Below are 18,552 nucleotides of genomic sequence, written 5' to 3'. Positions count from 1 at the left end.
ACTAACTGCCCTTATGAAAAGTTCTTCCCCAAAAGTGTCTACCTGTGGAGCTATTCAGGAATATGTATTGTGCAGACTCTTTTTTTGTATCTTATTTTCAACCAAATTAACTTTCTGCTGCTTGGAGTTTGTATTTCTGTGTGGACAGGGGAGTGTTCACAAGAGCTTTAGGCAGCGTAAGCTGTCACTGCCACAAACAGACGTAGCTCCTGTCACTATCTCCAACATAATATTTCTTGTACTTCTTTTCTTGTGCCAGTAAAAAAAGCTTTCGTGCAGCATGTGGCAGGCTTGTCCAGGGAACTGATCCAGCAGAGGAATAAGCTCAGCACAAAAAGCTGATTTTTTGGCTGGATGAGCTCCCTGATTGGGTTCACCATGCAACTCCCTCAACTTGAGCTGGTGGGGAGGGAGCCGGGCTGCCTCTGCTAGGACTTCAAGTAATTGTATCTGCTTCCAGTATTCATCTTGTGGTAGGCTGGGTACAGCCTGTTGCAATGTGCATGAAGCATTTTTAGATTCTTAGTCAGATGTGCTCTAGAGAGATGCTATTTCCATCTTTATCCACCTGTTACCAAATGGTTTGCCAACACCAGATGATTTTAAGGACGTTTAGCAGCAAAAATCTCTCTCCTCTCCTCCCAGTAGCAAACAAGTAATCCAATGTTTTCATCTAACGACCAGGTCAGTCAGTGTTGTAAGACGTCATACAGACAAGTGCACACTGAATATCCCTAAACCCATCTGTCCTCAGAACTGCTGAGGATGGAGAAGTTTTCATCCTTTGGGATCTAAACAAGAATTGCTGTTTGGATGAGGATTCTGAACCACTTGGTTACCAGAATTGAAGAAGTCCATACATTTTCCTCATCTTGATTTTCATACAGGCGTTGGAGGTACCTGCTGACCGGCCCAGCTGCCTGGCTGGGTTAGATGGATTCACAGTTCCTCCACAATTTTTGTGACACTGCTCATCTACCTGCACTATTGTTTTCACGGGTCTTGTTGTAAAGATGATGAAATCTTCAGTGCTACATTGCATACCTTGCTCAATCTGTCATAACCAGTGCAGCTTCCAAAAATCTGCCTTCAGGAACACTTGCAGTTCAGACAGCAGCACTTACCTTGTTTTGAAAAGTTACCTTAATTGCTCAGTGTTAATCCCAGCCTCACTTAACTGCCTTTGTCATCATCTCCTGTTCTTTAAATCATCTGCACCTTGGTGAATAAATACTAAATCCTGCTCTGTTTATTATGTAGGTGATCATATTGTTGCTTGACCACCCTCAGTTCTACATTTGTTAGTTCCTTTGTGTAGTGTTTATATATATTAGTGTATTTTATTTCCTAGGAAGCAAGAACAGAATCTATTGCCAGACCTTTGGAGATAAATGAGGCTGAGAAGATGTTGAAAATTGCCATTGACTGTGTTCTGGTAAGCAAACTGATATTTATTTGTCTGCAAAATTACCATTCTTCTCCTGCAAGAAGAACACAGCTCTTTTTATCAACAGCCTAGGGTTGAGAGTGCCACAGCACATGTCACCTCCAGCTGGCTGGGCCAAGCAGTGCTGCACCTGGTTAGTTAATAGCTGGTGTTGACCTTCAGTTAATGGCTAATCCAGACTTTGGTCTTTACGTAACATCAGATGTGTGAACAGAAGTTGATCAAGGCAGAGATCAGTCTGTGGTGACTCCTTGTGTCCTGGTAATGAATACAGTCACTAATGATCCTTGTGTTTTATTTGGGAAATCAGTTGTGCTCAAAGTGAACGAGCCTGTTAATTGAAGGGGATAACTTTCCTGGTGGAGCAAAGGAGGTGTCAGCACTGTGATGATTGTGAGGGGGCAGTCAGAAATCCCAGCCTGCAGCTGAAAGGGTGAAGGATGCTAGCAGCAGCACCTAGGAGAACACATTAACACATTTCTGGAGCCCCCAACACAAGAGAGACAGGGAGCAGCTAGAACAAGTCCACCAGGGAAGAGGGCCACCAGGATGATGCGAGGGCTGGAGCACCTCTCCTATGAGGACAGGCTGAGAGAGTTGGGGCTGTTCAGCCTGGAGAAGAGAAGGCTCCAGGGAGATCTTATAGCGGCCTCCCAGTACCTGAAGGGGCTACAAGAAAGCTGGGGAAGGACTTTTCATAAGGGCAGTTAATGACAAAACAAGGGGAAATGGGTTTAAGCTGAAAGAGGGGAGATTTAGATGAGATATTAGGAAGAAGTTCTTCACTGTGAGGGTGGTGAGACAGTGTCCCAGGTTGGCCAGAGAAGCTGTGGCTGCTCCTCCCTGGAAGTGTTGAAGGCCAGGTTGGATGAGGCTTTGAGCAACCTGGTCTAGTGGAAGGTGTCCCTGCTGCTGGCAGGGGAGTTGGGACTGGATGAGCTTTAAGGTCCCTTCCAACCCAAACCATTCTCTGATTCTATGATTCAGTGAGAAGGAAAAATAAAATTAAAGCCCAGGGCAAGTGTGAGTGTTTTTTCCTCTTTAGCAATGTCTGGGGAAAAATTGAGGTATTTTAAATTTGTAAATGTCCAGTTAGTTCATTGTCTTGGTCACAAAGAACTTCTAAATTTTCATTGCCTGGCCAGTTTATGCTCTAGTTCATTATTATAAAGTTATTTGATAACCTGAGATGTGAGATTATTCAGAAGAATGGTCAGCAACTGAAAGATAATTCTAATTATTCCAGTGCAAGCCACAGTTCACCGTCCTTCTCTTTTAGGAACAAGTTCAAAAGACTAAAGACATGTTGAATAATGTGGCTTTGGATGAAGCCAATTTGGAAGCCAAGATTGAAAAACGAAAATTAGAACTGGAAAGAAGCCAGAAGAGGCTACAGACTCTGCAAAGTGTTCGGTAAAGATGATGAACTGATTATCTCCTGCTTAAATGAGTGTTAGCGTAAATGATGGAACTGTGCGTTGTCAATGCTTAGAGCAGCGAGGAGTGAAGTCTGTAATGAGACTGAGATGAGGGGCTGTGGAAGAGAGAGATTCTTCTCTTTAGAAATGCCCAGTCTGGATTGTAATTGTTAATTTTTTTCTGTTACTATATATTTTAAATCAGAATTTCAGGGCTGTTCAAAGTGGCCACAATATTATTTGGTGGGGTTGCTTAATTGCTGCTTGTGCTGTACAAAAAGCTCAGCTTTGTCCCGTCTTTGCTTTTGACATTAAACATAGATGGTGTCAGATAGTTCTGAAAATGGCAACTGGTGCAGACATTCCCTCTGTTCCCAGAGCCTTCTAACATTCTCAACCACCAATTAAAAAAAGTTCATTGTGCATCCTTGGTTAGGATCGGTTCCTCTAGCCAGTGATACAGCCTGCCATAAAATCAAGATGTTCTGATTCACAGTTTGGGTTGATTTCTTGCCCTTAATTAAACTGCAGGTTTATACAGTCTAGAAGAGTATGCTGTATTTTTTACCTCATATAAAAAGAAAAAAAAAAAGGAAATATTAGAAAAATGAGTGATGGAAGGAACAGACGTTGATTCATAGATGTGTTTTGATGAGTAACGCTCTGGAGGAAGTATATTGGGTAGATATGAAGCATCAAAGAGCAGTTTGGGGCACAACAGTTGGCTCTATAATATAAGGACATCATCACCTATTGGTGTCAAGTCTGGTTATGCTTGTAAGAACACAGCAAAGTTTTGTAGCAAGGTAGGTGACCTACCAGCCATGCTACAAGTTTTTTGGAGTCATGGAACAGCAGAATAATTAGCTGAGATTTGTCTGACGGAGGAGCCCAAATGCTGCCTGTCTGTCTGTTTGCAAGGGAAGGGTACACAAAAACTTGTCCTTTGCTATATGTAATTTTTGCAGGATGAGTTAGTGGGGTTTTTTGTTTTATGCTTTTTATTTTTAAATTGGTGTGGAACCTTAAAAACAAGAGATCCTTTTAGACTGGTTTAGTAGACGTGGAAAGGTAGCTGCAAGCCCCAGAATACTTATTTCAGAATTCTGCATGTGCAGGTCAATCTTTTGCTGAGTAGTTTGTGCTTGTTCTCTCCAGTCCTGCTTTTATGGATGAGTATGAGAAGATTGAGGAGCAACTGCAGAAACAATACAGTAGTTATCTAGAAAAATTCCGTAATCTGACCTATTTGGAGCAGCTCCTGGATGATCATCGACGGACAGAGCAAGAGATGTTTGAGGTAAGACAGCTTAGAAGTGTTCAGCAAGACTTTATATCACAGAACCCCAGAATTGCCTCGATTGGGAAAGCCCTTTAAGCTCATCCAGTCCAACCATGAACCCAACACTGACCAGTCCCCTATGACTAACCCATGTCCCTCAGCACTGTGTCTACACGACTCTTCAATCCCTCCAGGGATGGGGACTCCACCACTGCCCTGGGCAACCCCTTCCAATGCCTCAGAACCCTTTCAGCAAAGAAATTCTTCCTCACATCCCATCTCACCTGCCCTGGCCACAACTGGAGCCCATTTCCTCTTGTCCTGTCCCTTGGTCCTTGGTTGAACAGACTGACATCCTGCAGCTCTTGGCTTTGTAACAGAAAATGTTTTAATCCCCCTTGGTCAAAGCACTGCATTGCTAGTTGCAGAGCCAGCACGGAGTGACTGGCAGTTTACTGACAATCCAGTAGGCGTGACTGCTCTTGGACAAGCCTGATCACATAGCTTTATTTTTTTGAGCTAGTGAAGTTAAACCAGTGTAGTGATGCCCCTTTCCAGTCTCTGCCTCCTCTTGACTTGTTTTCAGGATTTTTTTTTTCTTTATGAAGAATGTTTTTAGCATTTCTAATCTTCCTTTTGCTACACACAGTGTATGTGCTAAGAGTTACTAAGCACTTATTTTATCGTCTGCCAACAAGTGATGTATAAGAGTTTCTCAGCACAGGGCTCTACAGTTTCCTCAAAGGAGTCCTCTTCAGTGCAAACAGCAAAGAGTATCAGTGCAAAGATCAGATATGCTGGAATCCTTTCTCTGTGACTCTGACTTCAGTTTTGTTTGGCAGAAATTCTGTTGACTGGCTGAATTCTATCAGTTCAGTGTGATTCTCTCTTTTGTATCCTGCTGGATAATCTGCATCTGTATCTCATCCTGCTCCGTGCTTTCCTTTGGGTGTTTACTGGACTGCAGCACTTTCAGCTGAGCTTTCAGTCCATTCCCTGTAGCTTCATATTTTACTTGTTTGGCTTTTCATCCTTCTCACAGTCATTATCCAGTGTATCTTCTGTTCTTCACTGAAAACATGTTTCAATGAATGAGCTCCCCGTGGACCTTGATACTGGTAGGTGTGCTATACCTTGAGTTAACCAGTGCTTCCTCTTTCTGAATCATCTTCTCTTTCACATGCAGATCATGTTTTATTTTGTCAACACAACTTACTCTTGTTCCTGGCAGAAATATGGGAGAGCTGTGCATAATGTTCCTTCTATCTGGCTCTGACTGCACGTTTTGCTTTTGCTCTATCTGTTTGTACCTACTGATTTGAAAAGTAAAATTATTTGACCCCGAATTTTTTAACCTTCTCCTTTTAATTGTTCATACTTGTGTTGCAGTAAAATGTTGTGAGCTGTGCTTAGGCTGCAAATAAGGCACTGTAACTTTGTAGTCCCTCATCTCCTGTGATCTGTCACTGTTGCATCTGTGAGATCTTTTTAGAAAGTCTTGTAAATCCATAGAACTGATTGTGCAGAGAAGCCTCCCCTTTGATGATCACCTGCACCCTGTTCCTGCCTCTCTAAACCACACAGTACAAGGGGCTTCATAACCAGGCTTCAGGCTGTTCTGCAGTCTAGAGAAAATATAATAATTTCCATCACTTTTTGGACATAGGAAAAGGTATTCTGTTGAGATGGCTCAAATAGTTTGCTGTATTATTTCCTTGAGGGATAAAATAACCCGTCTTTTAAGAGATAACATGGGCATTTGACAACTTGTTAAACATTGTGAACCAATTTCCCATTAACCTCCCTTTTCATAAGCGCTCTCTCTGTAGCTGTTATTTCACATATTTCTAATCTATACTCAGTTTGGTATTTTCATGTGTCTTTTTTATAATGTTCTAGTTCCTCCCCATATCTTTGGCCAAAAGAAAACATCCTCAATTAAATCATAATCTTGAAATGAAGCCTAAAATCTGATTTTTTTTTCCCTTCTGTTGAAATGCCATTGAGACTTCATACCAAAAGTAGAAATGTTTTGAACTGAGCTACCTGAAACTGTTTATAAATTCATGCACAGAAGTTAGTAATGAGTTGGTACAGCTCTTCAGGGGATTTTTGTTAAAAGATAAGATCTGTTTATAAATTCATGCACAGAAGTTAGTAATGAGTTGGTACAGCTCTTCAGGGGATTTTTGTTAAAAGATAATAAGACGAAGAAAAAGCCTTTGTCATTCAGGGCTGTGCCCGTGCTTAGAATATGAAAAGCACTTGTTATTTTCTTTTTTTTCCTCCTTCTTTCTGTGAGATACCTGGAAATCTACCCATGGTTTGGCTTTTCATTTACTAGGATAAGCAGGTAACAATGCTTCAGCGTTGTGCAGAATTAAAGAGCATAAAAGCTGGTGACAAAAAGGTGTGGGGTTTTTTTTCTGCACACTTCTATACCCCTTGTTATCTGCAGAATGCATTAGCAGGCATCAGAACTGGAAGCACCTTTAAGATACATTTTATGCTAAAAGCAAAATACCATCAGGTCTGCTGCATTTGGAACATGTTCTTGCCACGTCTGGTGGTCTGTACTTGGATGTCTCTATGACCTCAAGTGATCGAGTTGCTTGTGCTGAACCCTGTATCTGTTAAATAATAAACTAACACATTGTGTTAGTTTAAACCAGCATGGAATTCACCTGTTAAGTCCAGTTCTATAGCTTGAGCTTAACCCTGACAGTACCCTGGGACCATTTTGTTTCACTTCCTGCGTGTTCAGTCTTTTCACTAGGGTGTGTTTGGGAAGACTGAAAATAAAAAGGGAAAAAAAAAAAAAAAAAAGGGTACATTTGACAGTTGGTCTTCAGAAGTGGAGGGAGGAGCATGGGGATCAAGAACAGAAAACTGGAATATCTAAAAATACTTAGAATATCACAGAATCATCTAGTTAGGAGAAGCCCTTGAAGCTCATGGAGTCCAACCATGAACCCAACACTGACCAGTCCCCTATGACTAACCCATGTCCCTCAGCACTGTGTCTACACGACTCTTCAATCCCTCCAGGGATGGGGACTCCACCACTGCCCTGGGCAACCCCTTCCAATGCCTCAGAACCCTTTCAACAAAGAAATTCTTCCTCACATCCCATCTCAACTGCCCTGGCCACAACTGGAGCCCATTTCCTCTTGTCCTGTCCCTTGGGCCTTGGTTGAACAGACCCACCCCCACCTCTCTCCACCCTCCTCCAAGGGACTTGGACAGAGCCAGAAGGTCTCCCCTCAGCCTCCTTTTCTCCAGGCTCAACAACCCCAGTTCCCTCAGCTGCTCCTCTGTGTAAAGGATGAGTATCTAACCATCTCTTTGTGGGCAGCAATCCAGTGACTCAAGCAGCCATGACTGCTTTGCTGCAGAAGCTCTTGCTGTGGGAGAAGAGGAGGCTTTGTATGTGTCTCTTTTACAGGCAGATTTTCAGGAGCGCTGGAATCCAAACGATTATTTGAAGTCATTATGAGATGTCAGTGCTCAAAACCAGGCTCCAGGATTTGGTAACTGAAAGAGGATGAAGAATCTATGTCCCAACTAAACAGAGACTCGCTGGTGCACTCCTAGTTCCAAACCACTGGGGGACTTTTTAATGTTTTATTTTAAAAAGATGATGCGCTGTTTAATCCATTTCAGCTTGGTCTCTTGCCAACCTGGAACACCAGGGGATTTGTCTGGCTTCTGTCAGTCTTGATCTGCTTTTCAGGTGGTGCTTGATCACCTTTGACTACTTGTTGGTGAAGTAAAACTGTAGGTAGTTTATTACATGCTTGAAAAAGAAGCAGTTTGCTCTAAAATGATGCTGCATTCTGGCCAAAAGTTTATCATCTTGTGTCATTTTCAGAATCAACAGAGGAAAAAGTAACAAGGATAATTACATTTAATCCATTTTAATACTCACTGTCAAAAAACACTGAAAATTATGTTGATTTTTTTTTTTCCCCAACCCTGATTTGTCTTTTGTTCCACCAAACAAATCTTAATTATCTTCTGTAGTAGAAGGGAGAGTCAATTATTTGATCATCGCTGTGTATTTTGTTAAATAGCTTGCCAGAGAAAAGCAACAGCAAGGTAATTAGATTAATCCAGCACTCTGTGTGCTGCTCAGTACTGAGGACTGATTCCTGGACCCTTTTCCTTGACTAGGTGCATGTTTTCAGGAGGGATTTTTGTTCTGATTGAGAGACCGTTGCTGAATAACGAGACTAATCTCTAGCGCACGTAGCCTCGGAGCTGGTTTGGTACCCTGCTGACGTCGCACAGCTAATGACCTGGGCCAGAGTGCATTTCCTAATTAGAAAAGTGATTTAAAGATTGTACCCAAGCACACCATTTTAATTAAGTGCCATTGAGCAGCTGAAACACTCCAGCCTCTCCAGACTGCACTGTGTGGATGTTTTTGGCTTGTCCTTCCACGTGGTAGGTGTACAGCTGCATGGAGAGGAGCGCTCCACAGCTCCTGTTCTTGTCTTGAGCTTCCTGTTCCTTTTCCCTCCCAGTGTCCATAATAATATGGAGTGATGGTTGGAGAGCAATCAGCAAGACTCTCCTGCCAGGCACCAGACTGAGAAATCTCCATGTTAAAACAAAATTAAAGGCTTGGTATTGAGTCTGAACCAAACTGAACAGTTAATTGATGGTGAAATCACCACCTGAGAGCACCTGCACATTTGATGTGGAAACCCTTTGAAATGTATGAAAAATTGGGAATTTTTTTGTCCGTTATCAACTCTCATTTGTGGAGCTGTCAGAAGCCTTCACGTGACTCTTCCTTTGAGTGAATTTCTCATGCTTATTGACAAACTGTCATGCACTACTTATTGTTGGATCTGAGGAATTTAAATAACAGCCTTTTGTCTTTGTGGCTCCCTTAGCCTTGTTCCATTTTCAGCCACCCTTTTTATTCTGTTTCTATTCTCTTGTGCTGCTTGTGGAATTAATCCATCTTTTTGCATTTCTCTGCAGAAGCAGGGATTTATGTGCCATGTCTCCTCAAAGATTTGTTCTTATTTTTCTACTTTGTAAAATGATTCAGCACACTTCATTAATTTTTATCCTGTTTTTAAGATCCGGTTGTTTCTGATGTTTCGACATGAAAGCTATTAGAACTTTGGCTGTTCTGGAAATCAAAGTTTCAGGGGTTTTCAGATTTAGGGGCTGAAATTTTCTATGGACTACAAATGAATGCTCCTCTTTTAAGGACAACACAGACTAATACATTCAAAAAGGCATTTTTGAGACTAGTTTGTGTAATGCCAGAATAACTTGGCAAATATCCTTCAGCATTTGCCTTTTCTCTAGACAGAATACACTTATTCTTTCTTGTGTGTCACAGAGGACATCCCAGAAGTACTTTATTCTTCAGCTACTTTCTCCCAAGATATTTTAAGACTCCTTTTATTCTGGAGCTGTGAAATCTTGACTAAGGAATACCATGAAGTGGTGGACACATGGAAGATGATGTTCTGAGCCACTCAGTCCTTATCTTTGGTTTGGGATTGCTTAAACCATTTTTCTTTTCATGGTTATGATATTACTATCAGTAAGCAGTCCATCCTGGTTAAGCAAGGAAAAGCCAAATAAACAGACTGTATTGTGACTTTCCCTTTGCAACTCACCCTCCCCAAATAAAATCACCTCTTCATTAAACTAATGTTTTTTTTTATCAGAGCTCTGTACCTGAAACAGATGCTTTATTCCGAATATTCACATGATAGGGATAACAGAGTTCAGCTGCAATCTGAGATACAACTTGTTTCTGCTGCTTTTCATCTCTTTTTACATAGAGCCATCCCATTTGAAATATTAAATCCAAACATTCCCATCGCAACGGCTGCTTCCTGAAATACCCAAACAGAAGGTTAATATGAAAAGCAGTTGGTTGCAGTCTTTAATCTTCTAGCTAATGTACATTTGAATGGTGACTGGTTGGTAACATTTTTATAGGTACCAGGAGAACACTCCTGGTCCAGTGTTACTGATTGATATTGAATATCAGATGTAGCAGTAAGCACAGGCATCTTAATTGTTGATTGCTTCTATTTTGGCATTTAGTCCAGTGTACAAGTGTGACAGTATTGATGTGCTGAGACACACAAATCCCATAATGGAGAAATGTGGGGAAAAAAAATAGAGGAGAGGGAAGGGAATGCACAGGGAGAGAGTGAGGGCAATGGAGCATAGGAGAAAAGGACAGAGGAAATTGCTGCCTGAGAAATGGTGGTCACGCAAAAGGAGATGGAGATAGAGAAAAGGTGGGAGGGCATGTGAAGAGCATGTTAGAAAAGGTGGAAATGTTGCTGTGTGTATTCATTCCACTGAAACAAAAATCTGCAATGCCTTACCAATGCCATGGCAACTAGCTCTAGACTCTCAAATGCCCTGAAGCAGTTGTGTGCATACCTGCTCCTCATGCTTTATTGATACTGCCTCCCATTAAAAGCTATAGGAAAACTTTTTGGGAAATGAAAACAATTGAGATCAGCTCAGTTGATCTCAGACAGATCCATCAGCTCAGTGGTCAAAGATCCACGTATTTGTCAGGATTATCTTGACATCTGAGGTGCCAGATGGGTGAACAAGCTTCCCTTAGGATCCCAAATTTGGGGTCATTTGCCTCACAGCCTCAAGTTCTTCATGTCTGACAGACTAGAACTTTTTCAGATACCTAGAGCTCAAACAAGAATTGATTTGAATGAACCAATAGAATGGTTAGGATTGGAAGGGACCTTAAAGCTCATCCAGTCCCAACCCCCCTGCCATCAGCAGGGACACCTTCCACTAGACCAGGTTGCTCAAAGCCTCATCCAACCTGGCCTTGAACACTTCCAGGGAGGAGCAGCCACAGCTTCCTTGGGCAACCTGTTCCAGTGTCTCACCACCCTCACAGTGAAGAACTTCTTCCTAATATCTCATCTAAACCTCCCCTCTTTCAGTTTAAACCCATTTCCCCTTGTTTTGTCATTAACTGCCCTTAGGAAAAGTCCTTCCCCAGCTTTCTTGTAGCCCCTTCAGGTACTGGGAGGCCGCTATAAGATCTCCCTGGAGCCTTCTCTTCTCCAGGATGAACAGCCCCAACTCTTTCAGCCTGTCCTCATAGGAGAGGTGCTCCAGCCCTCAGATCATCCTGGTGGCCTCCTCTGGACTTGTTCTAACTGGTCGATGTCTTTCTTGTGTTGGGGGCTCCATTAATCATCACTTGTAAGTTTTTCTGACCAATGGAAACATTCATATTCTGCTTTCAGCAACCCACAAACTCCTTAGTAGAAGAGGTAAAGAGGTTCCTTGTGCATCAGGGCTTGTTGCTGTACTTAGATATGAACCCTGCTGTGTAAGCTGTCAGTCTAATTCTTTCTTGCTGCTGTTGTAAGACTTTGCTAATTCTGTCATATACGAGATATTCTGCAGCTGGGGAGGGAACACAGGGAGACTATCTGGTAAGTTTTGCAGCAGACTAAATCAGGGTGAGTTTCTCTGTCTTGCCAGCAATTGCTTGTGTGAAGTATGAGATGTAATGGCTCTCACTGATAGTGTAGCTTGGAAATCTATGAATGATTTTCATGAGTAGAGATCAGAGAGTTTCAGATCTCTCTCATACTTTCAGTTCTTAAGCTGTCTCACTGAATTTCTTCTGCAGTGATTCCACTCCAGAAGAAACACAGAAAACAGTGTCTGTGTAGTGCATTCTGAATGTACTGCTTTTGGGGTTTAAGTATTCTCTTTACCCAGTTGTATTTGGTAAGAAGATAGAATAAGTGGATTGTTCATATTATGGTCTTGGTGCCTTTCCTGTCAGCCTGCATTATGCTTTTGAATATTCAGAAGCACTTTAGATGTGTGAATTATGTAACAGAAGTCTAGCATGAAATGCACTCGGAGTAGGAGACAATCAGATCACTGGAAACAACGTTGATCAAGAAGATGAGGTTGGTTTGGTTTTTTTTCACCCCCAAAGGTCAACGCAGCTAATTGATCTCAAGATAGAAAGTAGCAGGTTCCATTATCAGTTCCTAGAATCATCAAGTCAACCAAGAACAACTACTCTTTAATATAATCAATGCTCTCCTTGAAAAGAGCGAGTAATCCTGACGCCCCTTCGAACACTTAAGGGTTTGTACTACCTGTGACACAGGCAGAGAATAATTCTGACATTGGATTCTAGCAGTTATGTGCCAGTGACTGCTTTACAGTGGTGAACAAGTCACAGCTGTGACTCCTAACTTCCAATCAGTATTAATTTGGATGATAATTTCTTCAGGCAGTGCAAACTGACCTCAGGTTTACATTACAGAAATGTACATTAATTCAAATAAATCACACATCCAACCAATATTGCTTGTAAGCTCGGTACAATAAAAATGTAATACACGAAGGGAATGTTCAATGAGCTGTTATTGACTCATTATAATTCATGAAAGTGAAAATGGAAAATGGAGAGGAGCTGCCATTACAATAAACTCGCATTATATCTAATGATGAATACATTTGATGCACAGGATAAAAGTCCATCCTCTGTCACGTTATTTTAGACAGTAGTGAATTCCTCAATGTTAGTGCTGACTTGAAGCTTCTTGTATGAAAGTATTTAAAGCATTTTAACTGGAAAATTCTGGGCAGAAAATGTTAGTCTGGGTCTTTTTTATTATTATTTATTATTTTTTTAGTTCTGTTTGGATTCTCTTGCCCAGCGCTGGTGGATGATTTAAACTCCTGTGATCTCCATTAGTCTCATGTTGTAATCTGTGCCCATGCCTTACCAATCCGTTTGTCTCCTGTCTCTTCACAATCCTCTTGAGCTATATCCTGTTGTAGATGGTCACATAAATCCTCACTGGTGTGCTCAGTGCTCTGTAACCTCTGATGTTCTGCTCCCTTGGCTCTGACCTGTGGTTCCTGGATGATTCAGGGGTATTTCTTCCATCCTTCTGGAGCCTTTGACAATAAAGCCTCTAGCCAGCTTTATTGAATCTGGATCTTGCTGAATCTGAAAGGAAAGGCACTGGAACAGGTTGCCCAAGGAAGTTGTAGATGCCCCCTCCCTGGAAGTGTTCTCGGCCAGGTTGGATGAGGCTTTGAGCAACCTGGTCTAGTGGAAGGTGTCCCTGCTGCTGGCAGGGGGGTTTGGACTGGATGAGCTTTAAGGTCCCTTCCAACCCAAACCATTCTATGATTCTATGATATACCGTCAGCAGGATCACTGTGCTGCTTTAACCAACAAAAAAAGGCATTTTTGCTGGTACTTGGTTTGGGTTGGGGTTTGGGACAGTGCAAAACTCCTCACGCTCAAAATGGCCTCAATTTCTGTGAATAATGAGATGACTCTCGTTGGTGGCACAGTGAAGTGTGCTCTGGAAGCAGTGCTGGAAAACAAGTTCAGCAGAAGCATTTGGTATATGTGTCATCTGTTTTTATGAAGGCTTCTCCATATTTATAGTGCCTCTTTCCCATTATTGTTGGATAAATTGAGGTAGGCAAGGGAAAAGTTACATCAGTCTGAAAGGAAGTGATCCATACTGTGCAAAATACACACACAGGCCTGGGGGAAAACTGTCTGGCCCAGGAAATAATGAAAATAGAATCATAGACTGGTTTGGGTTGGAAGGGACCTTAAAGCTCATCCAGTCCCAACCCCCCTGCCAGCAGCAGGGACACCTTCCACTAGACCAGGTTGCTCAAAGCCTCATCCAACCTGGCCTTCAACACTTCCAGGGAGGGGGCATCTACAACTTCCTTGGGCAACCTGTTCCAGTGTCTGACCACCCTCACAGTGAAGAACTTCTTCCTAATATCTCATCTAAACCTCCCCTCTTTCAGCTTAAACCCATTTCCCCTTGTTTTGTCATTAGTTGCCCTTATGAAAAGTCCCTCCCCAGCTTTCTTGTAGCCCCTTCAGGTACTGGGAGGCCGCTATAAGATCTCCCCAGAGCCTTCTCTTCTCCAGGCTGAACAGCCCCAACTCTTTTAGCCTGTCTTCATAGGAGAGTTGCTATTTTAGGGTGCATGCAAGAAGGGATTCTAATCATTGGAGCTTCAGGAAGAGAGAGGAGGGAAGGTCATGGGGTAAACAAAGGTTTGAAGCCTCAAGCCCATCAGAGCCAGAGTTGACTCCAGAACTGGCAGAGCTCATAATGAAGGGAATAATGTTGCACAGAGCTGGACTAGTTTCCTCCTTGGGAGCTTTCATGTAGGTTATGTCATAGTCCTTGAATTGCTATGCATCCTGATATATCGCCCAAACCAAGTACAGTACAGCAGTGGAGAGGGGTATTTGAGGTGGAAAGATTGGGGGGATGGTTTGAGGTTTTTGTTTGTTTGTTTGTTTGTTTGTTTAATAGAAAACCAGTCAAAGTAGCTAAATAACTTTTAAACCTGCTTCCTTGATCACTGATTCACAGATTAATTCTCTTCAAAGCAAGGTCAACTGTGGCATCAGACCATGTTGCTCAAGACTTTATCCAGTCAAGTCTTGCAAGCCTTTGAGGAGAGATTGTACAGCCTCTTTGGGCAGGCTGTTCACTGTTTGACCATTCTAATGGACAATGTGTACTGTATAGATAAAAAAAGTGGAGTGACCTGTGCAGAAAGCTTTTATATTGCATCAAAAGTTGCTCAAGAAACATGCCACTGGGAGAATTACTTACTTTATGAAAGTAAGAGGGGAAGGCTGTAGAGAGAAGCAAAGAGAGTTCATACAAAGCATGAATATGGCACCCTAGTCTGTAGGACAAGTCAGGACAGCCATTCCATAGTGCAAGAACAAACAATTACCAGGTTGGAATTCATCCCCCTGAGCTAATTTACTCTTTCTATTTAGTCTCTTCCTGTTGAGTTCCCCAAGGGGAAGGTATTGATGTCAAAGTGAGACCTTCATGCACAGTCTGCTTATTCAAGAGCAACAGTAACTGATCTGTCTTAAGTCTCAGGACGATACATCTCAACTTTCAGGTTATGAAGTGTGCTGTTCACTTCCAACTCCAATTTATCTGTTCTGAGAAAAGTGGGTATTGCAGTGTTTGAGCTGGACGTACTAAAGCCAGAACTGCTAAGTAATGATGGAAGCTTTAGGAAGAAGTATGCGTGAGAAACGTCAAGCCAATCTAATTTCAACATACTTGTTGCGGTTTGTGTTGCATCCTGATGTTTTAAGGGTGTTTTTTTTAATACACTTCACTGTCTGGCTTCGTGTAGCCTGAGCTTGGTAGCACTGAGAGCTGCTGTGTTAGGATAGCATCAGTGCAGGCCAGGAATTGCACCATTTCCCATCTCTGCCTTCTGCTGCTCGCATGACTCCATGCAAAGGCTCAGCTGGGCACCCTCTTCCTCCCTCCTCTTCCTCACAGATCCCTCTGGGCCATCTGGGATTCCCTCTGGGATCTGTGCTGTATACCTTCCTGAAGACTTTTCCCCAAAACAAAGTCATCATAAGAGCCCTTCTAGATTATTTATTTTTCACTCTGATAACTTTCCTTTATGCTTCATTTCATTTACATTAGAAAACATTTTAGCTTTTTTCCTAATTCTCATGCTAGCATGAATGACATTCAGCTAATTAACATGTATGTCCTCAAAAAGATAAACCTTTCAAGAAACTTTTGATGTCTTTTTGTGACTTTTCTTGATGAAAGTGCATTTCAGTAGTGATCCAACATTTCCAATTATTTATTTTGATAAATGCAATCTCTGGAGTTGGTGTGTCAGAATTTATTGGGGCAGGTTGCTACGTTTTGTGACACAATATGCTGTGAACTGACCAACACAAATCCTCTTTGGTCTCCTCCTACTGAACCCACTGAGTCAGATTTGGTGTTTCACTTGGAGAAGTGCTATTTTGTCAACTTGAATGACTAATACTCTTCTGCCCCATTTATTGAAATACTTTTACTTTATTTATTACAGTACTCTCAATGAACAATTCTCCGGCAGGAAACAGGAAAATGCAAGGTTAGGAGGGTGTTTAACACAGGAAAAGAAAAACCTAGAAACACGGAATCACATTGTAAAGGAGCATAAGAATTGCTAATAATAAATAAATAATAAATACATACATCAGTGACAGGTAATGGCTAGCTGGGACAGAAGAAAAGTTTCAAGATAAAACAAAAAAATTTCCTCTGAAGAAGGGAAATGAATCAAATTAATAATTTAAAATAATGACACTACAGCAGAAATGAATCCCCATCCCCTTCCACTGACACTGGTGGTGACAATATTATGGTAACAGTTGGTGAATTTTTGGTGAGTATCAGTTAAGTGTATAAAATACTCTCAAGTATTCTTTATATGTGTTTCAATAGAAATGATTACTGGAAAATGACTATTAATGATGAGAGGCAATGACTGTTTCAGCACATGAAAGTGAGGGAGAAGATGGGAATAATGAGAATAAGGAGAGAGATGGCCTTATAGTGGGGGCTGATGATTTTCAATTAATTCAATGTGTGCTCATCCACTGGAAGGATGACCACTAAAAAAGTTTAAATGCCCAGTGGTGGTGGCTTTCAGACACTCCTCAGGCCAAAACAGTAAAGATATAGAAATCTCTGTGAAAGGTAAATATTTATTAGTATGAACATTAGTGCAGGATCCAGAGAATCTGCTAGAACAAAGTCATGTTTATTTTTCTGGTGCAGACCTCTGTATCTGGAGCAGTGGCTTGTTTGCTTGAGACCACATTCTCCAGAGCACTGTACTTGATCTAACACTGGGTTTGGGAGGAGTTTGCTGCTTCTGCATCCATCAGAAAGCTCTATCACAGTGATAGCACTTCATAATTACTGAGGTGGCATCATCAGTCAAAGAAGAACCTCTAGATGCAAAATCTACCTCTGAGCCAGAAGGCCAGGGTCCTGCTTTATTGCTGGCTCAGAGCAGCTGTAAGGCAGCTTCCCTGTGGTTCTACACTGGTTACCGAGTGCTACATCGTGTGATATGGAAAGGAATTGTTTTAATTTTCAGTTTTGGTAACTTCTGTAGGAAAATGAAAGTCCCAGTCAAATGGCTATAGATAAGAGATGGGAAACCAAAGGATCCCTCTGGTAATAAGCAGCTGTGTCTTTTGTTTTGTTTTTTTTTTTTAATTGAAGTGAGATAGAATCATAGAATGGTTTGGGTTGGAAGGGACCTTAAAGCTCATCCAGTTCCAACCCCCCTGCCAGCAGCAGGGACACCTTCCACTAGACCAGGTTGCTCAAAGCCTCATCCAGCCTGGCCTTGAACACTTCCAGGGAGGAGCAGCCACAACTTCCTTGGGCAACCTTAGATGATAATCTAAGAATAAGCATTTAGAAGTTGAAGGTTAAAATGAATATTAGTTTATGCAGCATGATCTGTGTTGTTTTATAGGTCAGCAGTTTGTCCTCTGATCCTTAACTACGAGCTCTCAAAGGGCTCATTGCCTACCACAAGGCCATGTTCAGTGCATTCAGGCTGCTCCTTTGCAGAGGGGGCACCCCCTCCTCCTCACCTCTCAGCCTGTCTTTTCCAGAGTGCCTGTGTCCATCTAGTGCAACCCTCCAAACGTGGACACTGCCTCACCATATTTCTGTAATCCTGATGGGATTATGCACCTTCTAACTCCTATTTGTGCAACCCTCCAAACGTGGACACTGCCTCACTGTATTTCTGTAATCCTGATGGGATCAAAGCTATGCACCTTCTAACTCCTCCTGGTGTGTTTCCTGTGATGTGTGTACTTGTGCAGAGGCACTTGAGATGGGCTCCTGCTTGTCCTGCTTTCACAAGGAACATACCAGATTCCCAGTGCCCCACTTCTCATTGGGCTGTCATCAACATCATTCCCTGACAGACCTGGTTTGAAGTTCTCCTCACTGGTTAGAAGCCTGTTGGTAAATACTCTTCTGCCCTGCTTTTTCAGATGGATCTTATCTCTCTCCCATAGTCTTATTCCTCCCATAGTCTTATTCCTCCCAGTCTTATTCCTCATTCTCCCATAGTCTTTATTTCCTCAACAGAATAAAAAGGGGAAAAACCCTGTAGCATGGCAGTTGCTTTTAGTCAAACATAACTATAGCCACGTTCCAATTCAAATCATAAAACTGGGTATGAATTTAGGGTCAGGTATTTAGGAAGCGTCTTCAATTCTTAAAGAACAGCTCTATGCTTTTGACTGTATATAGACCATTTGTTTCTCTATCACAAGATAAGGTGCCTGCTATGGAAAGCTGGTGGCATAACTGGTGACTGAGGTGAACAGAACCCAAATATACCAGCTGTGGGTAGGTTGGCACCCCATGCTATCATGAACTTTAACCGTGCAAGCTCGACGTTGTGTTCTCTGACCGTTCTGTCGTATCTAGCAAGCTGCCTCTTATTAAGAGTACTGTCACATTCTCTGTTCAGGCACCACACAATTTCTCCTC

The 18,552-nt window shown here is 42.0% G+C and overlaps 1 protein-coding gene across 1 annotated transcript in view; it reads left to right on the top strand.

Annotated features, from left to right (window-relative positions):
• Positions 1-1,351: 1,351 nt before the first annotated feature.
• The window catches only part of LOC104531459 (clusterin-associated protein 1-like), a gene marked incomplete at both ends in the record, with an annotated part of 25,352 nt that continues 8,151 nt past the window's right edge, over positions 1,352-18,552 (top strand). Inside the window, 3 exons of the mRNA XM_029087068.1 lie at positions 1,352-1,435; positions 2,727-2,860; positions 4,024-4,165. Of these exons, the coding sequence (XP_028942901.1) occupies positions 1,352-1,435; positions 2,727-2,860; positions 4,024-4,165 (360 nt within the window). The remainder of the gene's footprint in view (positions 1,436-2,726; positions 2,861-4,023; positions 4,166-18,552) is intronic.

The sequence above is a fragment of the Antrostomus carolinensis genome, unplaced genomic scaffold (assembly GCF_000700745.2).
Source record: "Antrostomus carolinensis isolate BGI_N321 unplaced genomic scaffold, ASM70074v2 scaffold16619, whole genome shotgun sequence".
In the NCBI taxonomy this organism is placed as follows: domain Eukaryota; kingdom Metazoa; phylum Chordata; class Aves; order Caprimulgiformes; family Caprimulgidae; genus Antrostomus; species Antrostomus carolinensis.
This window is presented reverse-complemented; position numbering and strand designations above follow the sequence as displayed.